Raw genomic sequence first — 17,403 nt, forward strand, 5'->3', positions numbered from 1 at the left:
GGCAACAAAAGAAAAGAAACAGATGAGTCCGAGCGGGGCTTGAGGCGGTGGACGTATCTAGGCCCTTGTCTGAGTCACACTGGGTCTCACGACATTTGAAGGACAGCCCCTTTCTTCCAAATGAAATGAGTTCGAAAGAGCAAAAGGAAAGGGGTGGGGAGGGGGAATTTTTAAAATGCCCATCTTCTGAACACCATCTTTGTGCGGGCGTCTGGGGGAGGCTGGCAGGGCGGGGTCATCTGGCAGTCAGGCCTGTAAGACTTGGTTCTTGTTTATTCCTCTCACACTCGGGGCAGTTGCCAGGACCCGCCTCCGCCTCCGCTGCAGTCGCTGGAGGAGCTGGAAGTTAACCGTTCCTGCTGAGAATCGGTGTGTTTTCTTTGGCTGCTCCTACGTGGGGGCTTGCTGTGGTCTAGCCTGGGAAGAAGGTCTAGCCCAGGTCCAGCCTGAACAGAGCGAGCCTGTCGCCATGCCGGCTTGCTGCAGCTGGAACGATGTCTTGCAGTATGAGACAAACAAAGTCACCCGGATCCAGAGCGCAAATTATGGCACCGTCAAGTGGGTCTTGCACATGCTCGTCCTTTCCTATGTTAGGTAAGCGTGGCGTGGGAGGGGCGGATCTCCGCAGCACTGGACAGCGCCGGCTGGCAGCTCCACAGTGCAGCTGCTAGTGCAGTTGCTGGATTCTCTGTGGTCCTTAAATCTGAGACACACTCTCATAGTCCGCTGGGAGGAAACAGTAAGAGGAAGCTGTCCTTGGCTGTAGCTGGAGGAAGCCACAGAGAAAGGGTGGCAGGCTTTTCCTTTTCAACCGCAGCCAAGGCCTGCCAAGATGGGCAGGGCAGGGCATGCCTGGGGAACCTGGGAGACACAGGCCAACACCCTAGGCTCCCACAGAGATGAGGGGATTTCCCCTGTGGGCTCTGAATCATCCTCCAGCTCAGGAGAGATGATAGAACTGGGTTTGGAAATGTCATTTTAGAGCATCGAGGTGGGGCCTTTAAAAACCGCTTATAAAGGTACAAAATGCGTACCCGGGACTTTCACTGATTTACAGCGTTCATGTCCATGGCTTTTGGTGTATTCACCGAGCTGCACCATGGTCACCAAAATCAAGAACATTTTCATCCGGGTGTGGTGGCACATGCACCGGGGAGGGAGAGTCCAGCCTGTTTACAAAGCAAGTTTGAGGATGGGCAGGACTACACGGAGAAATCTTGTTTTGAAAAACAAAACCAACCAAACAAAAAGAACATTTTCATCAGCCTAAAAGGTTGTCCCTTAGCTCAGGCACCTACCAATCCATTTTCTGCTCTTGTGGGTTTTCATATATATGCATATACATGGCATGCGGTCCTTTGCGACTGACTCTTCCTCCTAGTGTGTTTCCAGTGTTCACTTACATGCTAGAGTGAGTGTATTGATGCTGTAGACTATTTATGGCTGGATAACAGTCTACTGTATGTAAATGCAGTACTGAGAAGACAGCCCGCTGGATAAGACCCATTCACCAGATGATGCATGTTGGGTTGCTTCTCTCTTTGTCACCTGGACATATGTCCTAATCTCTCCTGGGTTTACCTGGGGGTGGGGGAGCTTGTTAGGTCACATGACAACTGCCTGTCACCCTGGGAGGCACTGCTGAACTGTTCTCCGCGGCAGCTTCACCTTTTACACAACCTCAGAGCGTGAGAGTCCTGTCCACATCCTCACCGACAGGCGCTGCTGTGGCTTTCGGATTGTAACTAACCAAGCGGGTGTGAAGTGCCTTCTCACTGTGGCTTTGACTCTTGTTTCCCTGACGATGATATTGATGGTGTCCTTGACAGAGTGTGCAGTGGCACTGTGGTTTATGAAAAGTGAGGGTGGCCTCTGAGTGTGTACCTGCTTGTGTGTTATGGGGTGCGTGCATGTGGAGGCTGGGGGTGAGCTCACCTGAAGCTCACCAATTCAGCTAGACTGGCTGCCCATCAAGTGCCCAGAATCCTTCAGTCTCTGCCTCCCCTGTGCTGGGATCATAGGCACCTGCTGCTATATGCTCAGTTACTGCAAGGATGCTGTGGGTTGAAGCTGCTTGCACAGCAAACGGTAGCCCATGGAGCCATTTACCAAGCTTGCAGGTGGCCTATTCTATAATCCTGGAGACATCTTCTTGGCCAAGTCACTTGACCTCCCTGAGCCTCAGTCTCTGTGTTGTTCATACGATCTTTGGACAGTAATGAAAGAAGAAGACCCTGCCTTATCATTGATGCTCTTGGGAAGATGCTTCCCTCTTCCCAGGAGACCAAGCTCAGAAATAGTTCAGCGGCCAAAGAAGGTCAGATAGGGCTGACCTCATTTAGAACAGCTTCCCCTGGCCCAGCTAACCTCCACCAACAGCAGGCACTGGGCTGGTCTTTGAAAGCCCCAGACTGTCTTTTGCTGGGGGAGAGGGTGTTGCCTCTGCTAATTTACAGGTTTCAAAATGTACTTCCAGATTGGCTGGCTGTTCCCCAAAGGGTGGCCTCATACCTGTAAGGCTGGGCCTCTTCCGTGAAGCCATGCAGTAGGTGGAGAAGGTACCAGACACCAAACCAACCAAGGCACAGTCTCTTTGGCCTCAGGGGAAATGAAATGTGCAACTCATCACCTTGGCCCTGGATGATATGAGTTTGGGCAGCTGGAGGATTAGAAAAGGAACAAGTAGGAGGAGCCCCTGTAGGAGAAGAATCCAGCCACGTGACAAGTGGGACAGAAAGAAGAGTAATTGTAAAGATCACAGCAAACAAGAGGGGCAGCAAGGACTCCCACAATCTAGAAGCTCATGAGACCAGGGAGGAGCAGGAGCCAGGGCAGATAAGAATGTGATTCCCTGCAGAGCCTGTCTTCTATCTGCTGTGTTTTCATAAATGTATCGTTTTCTGCCTGTCAGGCCACCCTCAGTCTCTCTTACAGGGACACATGGGCATTTGGAATTCACCCAGATTACCTAAGGTGAACTTAGTCCTCAGTCATGTCATGCGTCCACACTGTTCTCCCTAATAAAGTGCCACTGACTGGTTCCAGAGGTGAGGATCGGAGAGCCTCAGGATCATGCTACAGGATGGGTGACTAGAAAGATCCAGCACATGCAGGGGGGCAGCTGCAGCTGAGGTCCTAGTGCCTGGTTCTCACTAATAAGGACTGGCGGTTTTGTGGGTTCACATTGGGCAGTGGCCCACACAGACCTTTTCCCTGGAGCAGTCTGCTTCCTGACTGTGTAGTACCTAAGCGAACCTGGTCTTTGACCATGTGATAGATCATATGATGGACTGTCTTAACATCTACAAATCTCTTTGGTGGCCAAAGTCACATAGCCAGTCAGAGGCAGAGCCAAGAATGAACTTCCAGAGTTCAGTCTCAGACTGAGTTCATCCAGACTTCGTCCAGAGTTCACTCTCAGCCCAGAGACTGGAGGGGACCAAGGCCTGGAGAGAGACTACACTATATTGACTGATGGTGACCTGGCCTGAGGAGGTGACAGTGATGGAGGACAGGTGGAGTTGAATAACATGAGGAAGATAAAGTAGTAGAATTTCTTTATTTATTTTATGTATGTGAGTACACTGTCGCTGTCTTCAGACACACCACAAGAGGCATCAGATCCCATTACAGATGGTTGTGAGCCACCATGTGGTTGCTGGAATTGAACTTAGGACCTCTGGAAGAGCACTTAGTGCTCTTAACCACTGAGCCATCTCTCCAGCCCTCTGAGACAGGGTTGGTTTTTTTTTTTTTTTTTTTTTTTTTTTTTTTTTTTGGTTTTTTGGTTTTTTGAGACAGGGTTTCTTCTTCTTTTTTTTTTTTTTTTTTTTTTTTTTTTTGGTTTTTCGAGACAGGGTTTCTCTGTGTAGCCCTGGCTGTCCTGGAACTCACTCTGTAGACCAGGCTGGCCTCGAACTCAGAAATCCGCCTGCCCCTGCCTCCCAAGTGCTGGGATTAAAGGCGAGACAGGGTTTCTCTGTGTAGCCCGGGCTGTCCTGGAACTCACTCTGTAGACCAGGCTGGCCTAGAACTCAGAAATCCGCCTGCCTCTGCCTCCCAAGTGCTGGGATTAAAGGCATGCGCCACCACTGCCCGGCTGAGACAGGGTTTTAAGTAGCTCCATATGCAGCTGCACCTAGCCTTGAACAGCTACCCCCTGCCTCCGCCTCCACCACCACCTAAGAGGAAGGATTGCTGGTAAATACAACCTTGCCCAGATCAAACAATAGGACTTATAGTAGAATGGATGGGTAAGGGGGAGGGAGGGTAAGGAGAGAGGGGGTCAATAGTGTGCCACATTCCAGACTTGGGCAGCTAATGAGAAGTTGGTGGAATACCTTCCTGGGGCTAGTATGAAAGGCCGAGTCCGGAGGTTTTTAGTTAGAAGGGTACATGAGACTCAGATCTATGCATATTGATTGTGTAGTTATTGGTTTTAGAGCTTTAAGATAGATTACATACCACCAGCCATGACATCGTCAACGGACCAGCAAGAGAGGGAGCCAGATGAAAGTAAGAAGCTTGGGGTACAGAGCCCTGAGTGGTACTAACAGTCAAGGGGCAGGGAGATGCAGAACTTCCCAAAAGATTCTGAGGCAGACGCCAGAGAGATCCAAGGAGGTCAGGAGAACGTAGGCTCCTGGGGACTGTGATTAGACAGAGAAGGAAGTGGCCCATGGTCACCGGAGTCAATCATGGCATCTGCAGCATGCCTGCTGGATTCAGGAGGGAGAGAGCCTGTTGGCGAGGGAGGGACTGGAAAAGCGGTGGTGGTGGAAGCCAGACTGGAGGCGTGAATGGAGGTGTGGAAATGGATGCGGTGACTCACTCTTTCAAAAGACTGGGCTCCAGAGGAGGAGCCAGGCCCTGCATGGCAGCAGTGGAAGAATGGGGGGAGGAGGGTTTATTTTTAAGATGGGAAATTATATTTAAATGCAGATGGGGAGAAAAGGGAGACGGATGGCATAAATGAAAAAATCACCACCATTGCCATGGTCGTCTTCATGGGGACCAGCCAGCAACCACGGGGGAAGCTTGCCTGGCCCCCTTTCTGTAATCACAGGTGACAAGTCCATCCTGTCCTCTTCTCCTTCAGAGGGCTTCTCACAACTGCTTCATCTGTCCTCATTTCAGAACTGATACCCAAAGTGCTGTCTGGACTCTCGGCTACCTCAGCCATACCCATGTAGACATGGCTGTCAAGACCCTTGTTGCACACACGACTTTAATCCTAGCACTCGGGAGACAGAGACAGGAGGATCTCTGTGAGGCCAGCCTGGTCTACAAAGCCAGTCCAGGACAGCCAAGGGTTGTCACACGGCGAATCCCTGTCTCGAAAAACCAGAGGGAGTGGGGGAGAGGAGAGGAGAGGAGAGGAGAGGAGAGGAGAGGAGAGGAGAGGAGAGGAGAGGAGAGGAGAGGAGAAACACTTTGAAAGGCACAGTCAGTAAGCACACTTTTCCTTTGCTGATGTTCTCTGCATGAAACAATGTAACATAGCCTTCTGTAGTTTGACTGGAGGAACTGAGCTATAAATGTACTGCCCTTTGACCTGGTAGAGAAGATGCCCCCACCACGCACAAATGCTCCCGGCCACATAAGTGAGGGTGTATGTACAGGCAGCAAAGCCTAAAGCTAGGCCCCAGCTCTCTGTGGATTAGACAGATAGGCGGTTCTCTCTCTCAGAGCTTTCACTTTAGAGTTACCTTTGCTCAGAACTCTGAGGTTCCTCAGAAGAGATAGGCAGTCTTTGCTTCAAGTCACTTCCTCCCCCGGGTGCTCTGAGAACCTTCTCACCATGCTGCCAGTGAGCCATTTGTGCAGCTACAAATCCGTGAAAGTCCTTCAAATCCATAGCATATGGATCGGGACTCTGAAGAACACCCTCCTAGGGGCCATCTGCATCTACATCTGGTGAGTCAAGCCAGAGCCAGTCCCAGGGCTCCATGACCCTTTCTCTCTATGTCCACTAGATCCCTGCTCCTCCAGGCTACTCCTTCTTTGGCAAGGGTCTCTGGGTGACCCTAGCTTCTCCTGTGTCAGATCTCTTCTGTCTGCCAGGTTCTCCACTTCCTCTCAATCTTGCCCATCCTACCAAGCTCACCTAGATCCCAGCTCCTTGTTACTGTGCTTGCTCCAGGGACTGGTGCCTTTGCATGCACCCGAATGCATTGAACATCTGTTTTTTAGAGCAAATAGTCACTGAGATTAGAGAGGAGAGAATTATGACCCCATTCATGGACTGAACCCATGGCCCGGAGAAGAGGTCCAGCTTCTTCTTGAGTCATTGCATGAGGTCAAGAGTTGGTGACTGAATTGATAGTTAGACTATTCTTTCTAAAGGGCAAGACACTGCAGACTCTTTTTGCCTCTTCCCTCCTTGGATTCATCTCTGGAATATGTTAATAGAATTTTCATGTTCACTATGGTACAAAGGTCCCTTTGTATGTTTGCAAAGCCCTCGATAGTGTGAAATAGTTGGATTCAATTAGAGATCATCATGGGTTGCATATTCTAGAATGGAGATGATGCACCAGCGTGAGCTTCCCCAATGGTAGAGCACACACAGCTCTGGGAGGAAGTTGCAATAGATGTATGTATGAAAATCCCAAGTACTTTGTATGTGTTTTGGTGAAATGGAGCACTTGTAATTGTATTTTTTTACATGCCTATTGCACTCTGTATCAGACATGCTGAGTGGGTCCCAAACCTGGATTTCTAGCTCTAACATCTTTAAAAAAAAAAAAATTGTCTAGGTTTGTGCGCAGTCGCGTGCTCATGTGTCATGGTGTGCATGTGGAGGCCAGGGAACAATGTTCAGAAGACAGTTCTCACCTTCCATCATCGTGTGGGTCCCGGGGATTGAATCCAGGTTGTCAGTCTTGTCAGCAAGTGACTTTCCTCTTATGAGCCAGCTCATTAGACCAGTGTCTTTCTTCTTTAATCGCTCTTGGAGAAACACTAAGAAGTACTGTGAATAACGGAGTGTCTATGTGCCTCTGTTTGACTTAAGAACCACAGCACCCTGACCCAGCTCTGCTCCCTGTAAACTCATCCCTCACCCCATTTCACTGTTTTTCTCCATAAGCATCATCCTGAACTTCATCTTTGTTCCTTTGCTTTTATATTTCTATAGACATATCTCTATGTTTATACAGACGTGTGATATTCATCTCTCCGATTGAGGTGACATTCATAGAGCATAAAACTGACCACCTAAAGGGGGCGGAGTGAAGGACTATTACTGTAAATACACCAGTGTCTGAACAGGTGCATAATATCATGTAATAATGACTTTATCTACCAATGTATTTCTGTCATCCTTTTTTTTTGGGAGGGGGGTGGTTCGAGACAGAGTTTCTCTGTAGAGCCCTGGCTGTCCTGGAACTCACGCTGTAGACCAGGCTGGCCTCGAACTCAGAAATCTGCCTGTCTCTGCCTCCCAAGTGCTGGGATTAAAGACGTGTGCTACCACCGCCCAGCTATTTCTGCCATCAAAAGGAAGCACTATATTCATTAACTGTCCCTCTCCATTTCTCCTCTCCTGGCAACTGTCCATTTTCTTTCTGTATAGATTTATTGATTCCATGCATTTCTTATAAATGCCAGATATGGTGGTGCACGCCTTTACTCCCAGTATTCAAGAGGCAGAAGTAGGAGGATCTTTATGATTTTGAAGGCCATCCTGGTCTACACCAGGACAACCAGGATTACATAGAGAGGCCCTGTCTTAGATAGGTAGGTAGGTAGATAGATAGATAGATAGATAGTCAGACAGACAGACAGACAGACAGACAGACAGATAATGTAAACCCTAAATAAGAGCAAGCCAAGCCACTGTGGCACTGAGTCTGGGACAGAGCCATTCAACTCACCAAGAGCAGAGCTCTGAGTTGAGAAGCCATCTATAGTAGGTAGTGATAAAGGGAGGGACAGGTACAACTGCTAGTCCCAGTTAGTAGCAGGGAGAGTCACGGGGAAGCAGAGGCAGACTGTCAACAGCAGAGGCTCTCACGACACCCCTTCCCCCAGAGTCTGCAGCCCAAACTGCTGCCCTCCGTTGTGAGGAAACCACTGAAGCTTTCTCATCTGTCCTCAGCTTTGCTTTGGTGAGCGACAAGCTGTATCAGCGGAAAGAGCCCGTTATCAGCTCCGTGCACACCAAGGTCAAAGGCATTGCAGAGGTGACAGAGAGTGTCACGGAGGGTGGGGTGAGGAAGTTAGTCCACAGCATCTTTGACACTGCGGACTACACCTTCCCTTTGCAGGTGAGTGCCAGAGAACTCCAGGTCACATCCCTGTCCCCATCCTTAGGGGTCTAGGGCCTCATTTAAAAAAAAAAAAAAAAAAAAAGTTAGCTTGGGGCTAAGGATTTGTAGCTCAACTGGTAGGACACTTGGCTAGCATGCAAGAAACCCTGTAGCCCCAGGAGGTCAAGGCTGGAGAATCAGCTGTTCAAGGTCACCCTCAGCTGCACAGTGAGTTTGAGGCCAGCCTGAAATACATAGACCTTGTCTCAAAAGAAAAGAAAAACATTGGCCCTATTTAAAACCTGTGAAAAATCCCAACTGAGAAAACCTAAAAATTGCAAAACTGGGTCACATCCAGCCGCTCAAAGAAGATGCGTCTTTGCTTTACCCAGTCCTCCCGGGCTGCTCAAAATAGCACTCCCTTCCTGGTGCATTCCAAACAAGATCTTATTCACTCACACTGAGGCACACAGGGCTTTAGGAGGTGGGTCCCCAGGTGGCAGGCAAGCTCAGGCTCGGTTCAGAAGGGCAGCCGAGGGCTTGTGTGCCCTGTTATTGAAAAGGTCACTAGGAGAGATGGTTCTTGAGTCTTTTGAAAGAAAGGATGTGGTGATGAGGAGAGAAAAGGTGTAGGCCATGGAGAAGTGTGTGGCTAGCTAAGTCTGCAAAGCAGGGAAAATGAAAGCAATTACCAAAAAAGGAGAAATAAAAGAGGGGTTGAGGAGTTAGGAACAGATGGAAGGGGAGGAACAAAATGGCCCATTTGCCACCCTGGGGAGCCAGGGCACTTGGCAAAACCATCAGGCCCAAGCTGTTGTTTGTTTCTAGCTATAAAAGCCACTGCTTGCCCAGGTAGTGGGATGCCCCATAACCTTCCATTAAGCCTTGAGAAATCTGAACAGCCTGCTCAGGGTGCAGCCCACATCCCAGCTCCTCACCCCCAGCTCTCCGGAGTCTTGATTTAATGGGATTTTACTGTGTCACAAAATGATACAGCTGCTTTTGAGGCTGGCTTGGAAAATGACTGCTCCCCTCGTTTGAAAGCTCTTCGAGTCCCCACCCCACCCCCCTTGCCCGGTGGGACAGTTCCTGCGGCTTTGATATCAAGCCCTCTGGCAAAGTCCGTGCTGCCCACGGGCTAATTTCTAAAGGCTTCTGCGAGTACAAAGGCTCGTCCCCGGCACTTAGCAAAACAAATTATGACGCCTAAAGAGTTCTGCTCCCTAAGGCCTGGCCTTTGTCCCTCCATTTCTCTCTCTGCAGGGGAACTCCTTCTTTGTAATGACAAATTATCTCAAGTCAGAAGGCCAAGAGCAGAAGCTGTGTCCTGAGGTAAGGGGGCGGGGTACGACACACCCACTCAGAGAGGACGCAGGGCTGAGATGCATTCTGGGAACCAAGAAGCCTTTGTCTGCCCACCCAGTCTTCTGCCGCAGCACTGGGGCCTATGTGAACACCTGCTCTTTCCTTGGAAGGCTCTCTCTGCAATTCACAACAGTATGATTCTTGGCATGTGTGTGACCCATTTCACTTTTCACTGGAGCCTCCCGAATTCAAGAGGATAACTCCTAGGCTCTATTTTCTATCAGAGAATACTTAAGACATAGCATGATACACAGCGAGCCCTCAGAAAAATCTGCTGCTATTGGAGCCAAGAGGATTGCTCACAGCAAATGAAACCCAAGGCCTCCACAAGGCCCAGTCCAGTCTGGAGGGCACCACATGACTCTGGGAAGGGGAGTTTAGTCTACATTACATTCTGGCCTGGGTCATTCCATCTGGATGAGTGTTTCCTCTAGTTTGTCAATACTCTATCTCTGGTCGTCCAGTAAATGTGGCCAAGCCCTAATGCACATCTGAATATATATGGGTGTGGTCCAGCTATTCAAACTCCTGTGGACCTGAAGGGCTTCACACAGTGGGGGGTTGTTCTCACAGTTCTGTGGTGGGCTGAGCACAGCTGGGTGGGTTCTCTGTTGAGTTGGCTTGTTTCTCCCAGAGCTGCCAGTAGCCTCCTTTGGAGGCTCAAAGTACTGGGCTCTCTCCACGTCCAGAGACTCTCAAAAGAGTTTTTCTCTTCTCAGGATCTTTCCACCCTCTAGGAGAGTAGCCAGATTTCCAAACTGTAGCTCAGGAATCCCAGAGCTGAGAAGGAAGAAGGCTTTTAAGCCTGGAGCTGACATAGTGTTATTTCTGCTGCCTCCTGGTAGTTCTGTCATCACAGATGGGCCCAGCTCAGAAGGGAGGGAAAGACTTGGTCTGTTAGTTAGAAGAATGACCAAGAACCTCTCCAATAGTCACAGAACTAATGCTAGAGTTTCTTTTAGAGATTAAAGAAAAAAACAAAAAAAAACCAGCCAGGCAGTGGTGGCGCACGCCTTTAATCCCAGCACTTGGGAGGCAAAGGCAGGCAGATTTCTGAGTTCGAGACCAGCTTTGTCTACAGAGTGAGTTCCAGGACAGCCAAGGCTACACAGAGAGACCCTGTCTCGAAACAAACAAACAAACAAACAAACAAACATCCTACAAAACACACACACACACACACAACAAAAACCAAAACAAAACCAAACACAGAATTGGTTTATCTTCTTTCCCTGGGAGATCCTTCTAACTGATAAATAAAAAATCATAACTGTCCAAGAGCATTAGTGTGTAATAACTCATTCATTCATTCATTCATTCACTCATACTATGATTACCAAGACCTATAAAGATTCTGGCAGGCAGTTAGACTACAAAGATGTGACTTAGGCTTTGGAGGCAAAAGATTCATAGTTGAATTTAGGGGTTACTGAGAGAAGAACCCAGGGGCCTGGTGGGTCACGGAAAGAAAGCAATCCAGGCAGTAAAAAGAAAATGAGTCTGAAAACTGTGAACTATACATGGAGCGAGGACTGCATGCTAAGCTCTCTTTCCCAAACCCATTCCACCCTCATAGCAGCCATGCTAGACAATGAGAGTTACCCTCCTTCAACGGAGGGGTCAAAGCTGAAGGAGGTGAAGTGACTCGGCCAAGGTAACACAACCCACATAGAAGGCTGCTCTCACAGAACCCAGGAGTACCTGGACTCAAGACCTAGAACCTTGGCCGGGATCTTAGACACAAATGCCCGGATGACAGTGAGCACAGGCTATTGTGCACAGGTGTTTGTTCTATCTTTCCCAAGACTACCATTAGACCCGGCCCATGAAATCAAAAATGCAGAAAGCAAATGCTCTCTTTCTTCTTTCTTTATTCTGCCCTTCAGCCCCCGAGACACAGCTGACCCATTTTCTCCAGCCAGGAGCATGCTGGCCGAGTCCTTTCTTACCCATCACCTGCTACGTTGTGGTACCTGTCTGCTTACTAGGATCTGTGGTGGCAAGGCCACTATAACCCTCAACCTCACCACCTGCTCTCTACCCCAAAGACCATCCCAGAAAGGGCCTCTTGGCTACCTTGACATCTTCTGTTTACATTTTGATTTGTTCTTGTTTTTAATTGAGACAGAATCATATACTTTAAAACCTATGACTTCCAAGTATACATCGTGCAAACCATCACCTAGTTCCAGAAATTTTCTACCACCCCTGCCGCAAGGAAACTTTGACTCCCAAAACAAACTGTCCCCATTAGCAACCAATCTCTCCCACCCTCCTTGCAGCCACCAACAGCCACCAATCTGCTGTCTCTGTGGATTTGCCTATTCAGGACATTTCTCATCTAGAGTACCATACAGAATGTAGCCTCCTGTGTCTTGCTCCTTTCTCCCCACACCGCCGTTTGAGGGTAGTCCATAATGTAACATGTGTCAGGACCTAGCTGAGTAAAGATGCCACGTATAGGGGCCTGGGAAGATGGATCAGCTATTAATGTGCTCGGCAGTAAGCATGAGGATCTGAGTTTGATTCCCCAGCATCCATTATAAAAAGCAGGGTACCGCTGTGCACACTTGTAATCCTGGTGCCAGAGGGGCAGACCGGTGGATGTCCACCTGGGCTCGATGGCCAGCCAAATAGGTGTCAGTAGGAGACCCTGTCTCAAATATATATATATGGAAGAGTGATAGAAAAAGACAGCTGAGTTGACCTCTGGCTTACACCTCGAATGTGCACACATGCGCGCGCGCGCGCGCACACACACACACACACACACACATCCCTTTCTGACCACTTCGAGTAGCGCTGCAATGAATCTGGCTGAGCAAATGTCTGTGGTATCTTGGTGGCTCAGGAGGCAGTGCTCACTCTCTGTTCTTCCTGCAGTATCCCAGCCGCGGTGCACAGTGCTATTCTGACCAGAGTTGTAAGAAGGGCTGGGTGGATCCGCAAAGCAAAGGTACTTTTCTATGTCTTTCCCTGGACCCCTGAGAGGGGGCGGTCTGGCATCTTTGTGACACACTCATGATGTCCAGTTTCGGGTCCTTAGTCTCTGGCTTTTGGCTACCTTTTGCTCCACCAAATCACAGGGGAGAGTGTGTCCCCTGATTTGTCCCCCACAGGCCAGCTGAAGCCTATAAGCGGGACTTCAATTCCCAGTGAGACACACCAGCTCAAGGTCTAATTGTTGGAACACTTCCCCAAAGGTGGAGGAACATGAACTTAAACCCCCAAGGACCTGGGGATTTAACTTTTCTATTTTTTATGTCTCCTTCCTTCCTCCCTCCTTCCTTTCCCCATCTCTCCATTCCTCCCACTTTTTTTTTTCCTTTTCTTTCTCCATTATAGAGATTGAACCCAGGGCTTCGTGTAGGCTGGATAAGCATTCTACTGCTGAGCTAGGGCTTCAGCCTTGCAAAAAGACATTGCCTTGTGTTTTAATTTTAAAACGTAGTAGCTGTGCAGGTCTTTAATCCCAGCACAAGGCAGAGGCAGAGGCAGAGGCGCAGAGAGGGGCAGAGAGGGGCAGAGAGGGGCAGAGAGGGGCAGAGAGGCAGAGGCGCAGAGGCAGAGGTGCAGAGGCAGAGAGGCAGAGGCAGAGAGGCAGGGGCAGAGGCACAGGGGCAGAGGCGGGGCATTGGCAGGGGCATTGGCAGAAGCAGAGGCAGAGGCAGAGAGAGAGGCAGAGAGGCAGAGAGAGAAGAGAGAGAGAGAGAGAGAGAGAGAGAGAGAGAGAGAGAGAGAGAGAGAGACATGGCTGACTCCCAGGCCAGCCAGAGCTTAAATAGACAGATCCTACCTCAAAACCAGGAAGAGCAACCAGCGGTTACAATGTATACACTCACACTCACAGAAAGACAACTGAGTGTTGAGTTCCACTCCATAACATGTGTATATGAGTTGCCATGGAGATCATCACACTGTGGCTTGCCCTTTAGCAAATTTTCTACTTTCCCCACCTTCAGAAGGATGTTCCGTATTTCATCATGTGGCTTTACACATCCCAAGACAGACTGTGTACCCTAGAGGTACTCAGGTATCATGTAAGAAGCTATACTTTGGGTCCATGTATAATATATATTGAATATAGAAGTCGTCTCTCAGACATTTCTATCTTCAAAAACAAAACTAAACCCCAAAGGGCAGGCAGACTCCAGCATTTGTGCCATCCCTGGGCCTTTCTAAGGATGTACTGTCAAGTGTTCTGTTTGGCTTTGGGGGTGCATATATGATGAGGGTGGGGTTCACAGACTAGGGAGATAGATGCTCGGGCTTAAGAGTGTAGGCATGGGCTGACTGCATGGTGGTCCCTGGAGATATTCCTCTCCCAGTACAGTCACATCTGTGGTTTTTCAACCCCTTGGAACTTGTAGGAATCCGGACTGGCAGGTGTATACCATACGACCAAACCAGGAAGACCTGTGAAGTCTCAGCCTGGTGTCCTGCTGAGGAAGGGAAAGAAGCCCCTCGGTGAGTTGCATGGTTAGGGGGTACAAAAGTGGTCTTGGCAGTGTTAACCTTTCCAGGGTTCCTAAGCTTCTCTGATCAACATAGCCCTAGCTGCAAAGTTCGGGCTTGGAGACCTCTATGACATCTCTGGGAAGTCTATACTAGCGCTGTGGTTCTGGGTTCTGCCTCTTCCGGTAGAGTGCCCGGATGCCGCAGGTATACCAGCTCAGAGAGGCTAGGGCAAAGTCTGGAACAGTTGGGGTCAATAGTCTGTCTCTTCCCTCCAGGGAATCACATGCTGCTGTATGCCAGACCAGGGAGGATAAAGTGAGGTCTGGAATGAAAGGAGTAAAAGGCTCCACAGAACTCTGGCCGGAAATGAGGCGTGACTGCCCTTAGAAAAGGAATAAAGAGGGGCTGGAGAGATGGCGCAGCTTTTAAGAGCATTGACTGCTCTTCTAGAGGTCCTGAGTTCAATTCCCAGCAACTACATGGTGGCTCACAAGCATCTGTAATGGGATCTGATGTCCTCTTCTGGTGTGTGACTGAAGACAGCTACAGTGTACTCACATACATAAAACTAATGTTAAATTCTAAAAAGGAAGAAAAGGAATAGAGAGGTTCAGGTGGCCTGTGAGGGGCAGGTGACATTGTCAAGTGCTGGCGCTCAGATGTGAGCCTCTCTGAGTGATGGGAGCCTGGCCAGGCAGGCAGTCCCAAAAGTCCAACAATGGGTGTTTTTGAGTGTGGGGGGGAAGAGAGCTTTCCCCCAAGTGTTACAGCTCAGTAAAAACAGCCAGTCTCAGACCATCCTTGGTGAAATAACTTGTGTGCTTTCTTCCATGTGGACAGGGACTCTATGAGCCTTGGGGAGTGCGATGGGATGTGGGGTAAATGCATTCTATTGGCTAAGGCTAAGATGCTGTGATGCTCTATTTGCATGGGGAAGACTTCCAGGTGCTGTGCTACGTGACTGACCACTTGTGACCACCTGGTTGGGTGTCTCTGGAATATGTTCCGATGTAGCCATGGAAACAGGGAGGGAGTTAGCCTGACACCTGCTGGTCTCAAATCTGAGATTTCTGGGGTTTGTGCACCTCACCAACTCTATGCCAGTTCCTCTGGTGGCACAGTTCACATGCCCCACACAGCTCTTAATGTGCTATAGTAATCCTGAACCATGAGCACCCTTAGGTGACCCCGGCCATCATGGCTGCTCTGGAACCCTCCCCGAGAGCCACAGCAGGGTTGGTTGGTTGGTTGTTCCGACGCATGGGTGCTCATAGTAAATGGCAGAGGCTATGAGGAAGCAGAGCTGGAGAGGGCACTCAGCAAGTTCAGTGCTGCCCAGCAAGCCTGAGGGCTATAGTCCCAGCCGAGGAGGCAGAGGGAGGAGCATCCCTGGGCTGCTGGCCAGCTACTCTAGCCAAATTGGTGAGTACTGTAGCCAAGGTTCAGTGCCTCAAAAAAATAAGGTGAAGAGTGACTGAGGAAGACACCTGGTATCAACCTTTAGCTTCCACACATGAGGATTTTAAGGCACCTGTATACACATGAACAACACACACACACACACACACACACACACACACACACACCTCCTAGAAGTGTAGCAGTTCTAGACAGCTCTGTCCAATAGAACCGGAACATTTGGTACCCATGGCGTCCAATATGGTAGTCACCAGCTACCTGTGGTGATTGAACACATGAAATAAGGAATGAAATTTTAATTGAAAATACATTTAATTTTTAATTTTTTATGTTACATGTTTTTTTTTTACACTTGTTTGTATATATGTCATGCCATGCATCTGGACCTCATGAGACAACTCACAGAAATTGATTCTTTCTTTCCACCATGTGGGTCCCAGGGAGCGAACTCGGGTCGTCAAGGCTTAGTGGCAAACACCTTTACCCACTGAGCTGTCTCACTGGCCCTAACTTTAATCTCATAGCCACCTATGCTTTAAGGCTCCCCAGATTTCCCAGGACTCAGGACTACTTTATATGTGGGACAATGAGATGCCCAAGCTGACATATAAGGGGGCTCAGGCCGAGATCCACCCTGGCATCCAGTGCCAGGGTCCAAGCGGTAGGCTGTACCACCCTTTCTGGTCTTTGGTTGCCATTCCAGTTTCATTCCTAGGTCAGGGAAGTTTCTTTGTGCAGAGGGCACTATGCTGCAGGTGGCATCCCAGCCTATGCCCAGGACTGCTTGGCTCCTCCCAGAAGACTCTATAGATGTAACTTTCAGCTTTGCCGCCAATTCATTCTTCAGCCAAACCCCATGCATCTCCACACACCTGTCCCAGGGCTCCATTCTTCATTCCTTTTGTGGTTATCCATGTTGTCTTTGAGACAGGGTCTCACTCTGTAGCCTTGGCTGACCTAGAACTCACTCTGTAGATCAGGCTGGCTTCGAACTCAGAGATCCACCTGCCTCTGCCTTCCTCTGTGCTGAGATTAAAGGCCTGCTCCACAATACCTGCTGAGTTTTTGTTTGTTTGTTTGTTTGTTTGCTTGCTTGCTTTTTTATTCTTGTTACTTTTTGAGACAAGTTCTCACTGTGGAGTAGATGCTGACTGCATTTTTGTAATCCTCCTGCCTCAGCCTTCTGAGTTCTGGGATTACAGGCATAAACCACTAAACCAGTTTACTGGGTAGCATTTTAATAGGACCTTAGGCAAGCAGTCTCCTTACATGGTATGTGAACCAGGAAGGCTGGTTCAGGTAATTCTCCGCTCATTCAGGATAGCTACCAAGGAATTGACTTTCTTCAGTTTCTTCTCCAATGTGTCACTCCATAGAAAATAAAAATCTTAAAAACAACAACAACAAAAACGACAAAACAAACAAACAAACAAACAAAAACCAGACAGGGAGTAGGTTCCAAGGTTCTTGCTCTGTAATAGATAAGACATGCAGAGAAAGCGTAATTCAAAATAAAATGCTATAAATGTCATGTTCGAGGATGCTGCAGTCTTCGGAGTCTTCATTTTTATATTTATTCTTTATATATACACATGAAGTTCTAAAACTTATGGCAGTTTCATACATATTATAATAATGTATTTTTATCCTATCTAACCCAAATTTCCCCTCCCACTCACCCTGGGTCCCTTTCTCAAATACTTTCTTCTTCCAACTTCTTGTCTTTCCCCTTTCATGCCCCTCCCCTTTCATACCCCTCCCCTTTCGTGCCCCTCCCCTTTCGTGCCCCTCCCCTTTCGTGCCCCTCCCCTTTCATGCCGCGCCTTTTCATGACCCGCTCCCTTTAAAATAACTCAGAGTCCAGTTAGTTGTGTCTGCATGAACATAGGTGTAGGCCATTCACCTCAGT

General features: G+C 48.8%; 1 protein-coding gene across 3 annotated transcripts in view; it reads left to right on the forward strand.

Annotated features, from left to right (window-relative positions):
* The first annotated feature begins 232 nt into the window (after window positions 1-232).
* The window catches only part of P2rx7 (purinergic receptor P2X 7), a 31,195-nt gene continuing 14,024 nt past the window's right edge, over window positions 233-17,403 (forward strand). The window contains exons 1-5 of one of the 3 annotated variants that reach the window (XM_076922775.1): window positions 233-594; window positions 8,102-8,270; window positions 9,516-9,584; window positions 12,501-12,573; window positions 13,988-14,084. In XM_076922775.1, the coding sequence (XP_076778890.1) occupies window positions 470-594; window positions 8,102-8,270; window positions 9,516-9,584; window positions 12,501-12,573; window positions 13,988-14,084 (533 nt within the window). In that variant the 5' untranslated portion in view covers window positions 233-469. Of the gene's footprint in view, window positions 595-5,516; window positions 5,917-8,101; window positions 8,271-9,515; window positions 9,585-12,500; window positions 12,574-13,987; window positions 14,085-17,403 lie in introns of those variants that run through there. The other 2 variants (XM_076922773.1, XM_076922774.1) reach the window with 2 other exon arrangements.

Source organism: Arvicanthis niloticus, chromosome 24 (genome assembly GCF_011762505.2).
Source record: "Arvicanthis niloticus isolate mArvNil1 chromosome 24, mArvNil1.pat.X, whole genome shotgun sequence".
NCBI classification, from domain to species: Eukaryota; Metazoa; Chordata; class Mammalia; order Rodentia; family Muridae; genus Arvicanthis; species Arvicanthis niloticus.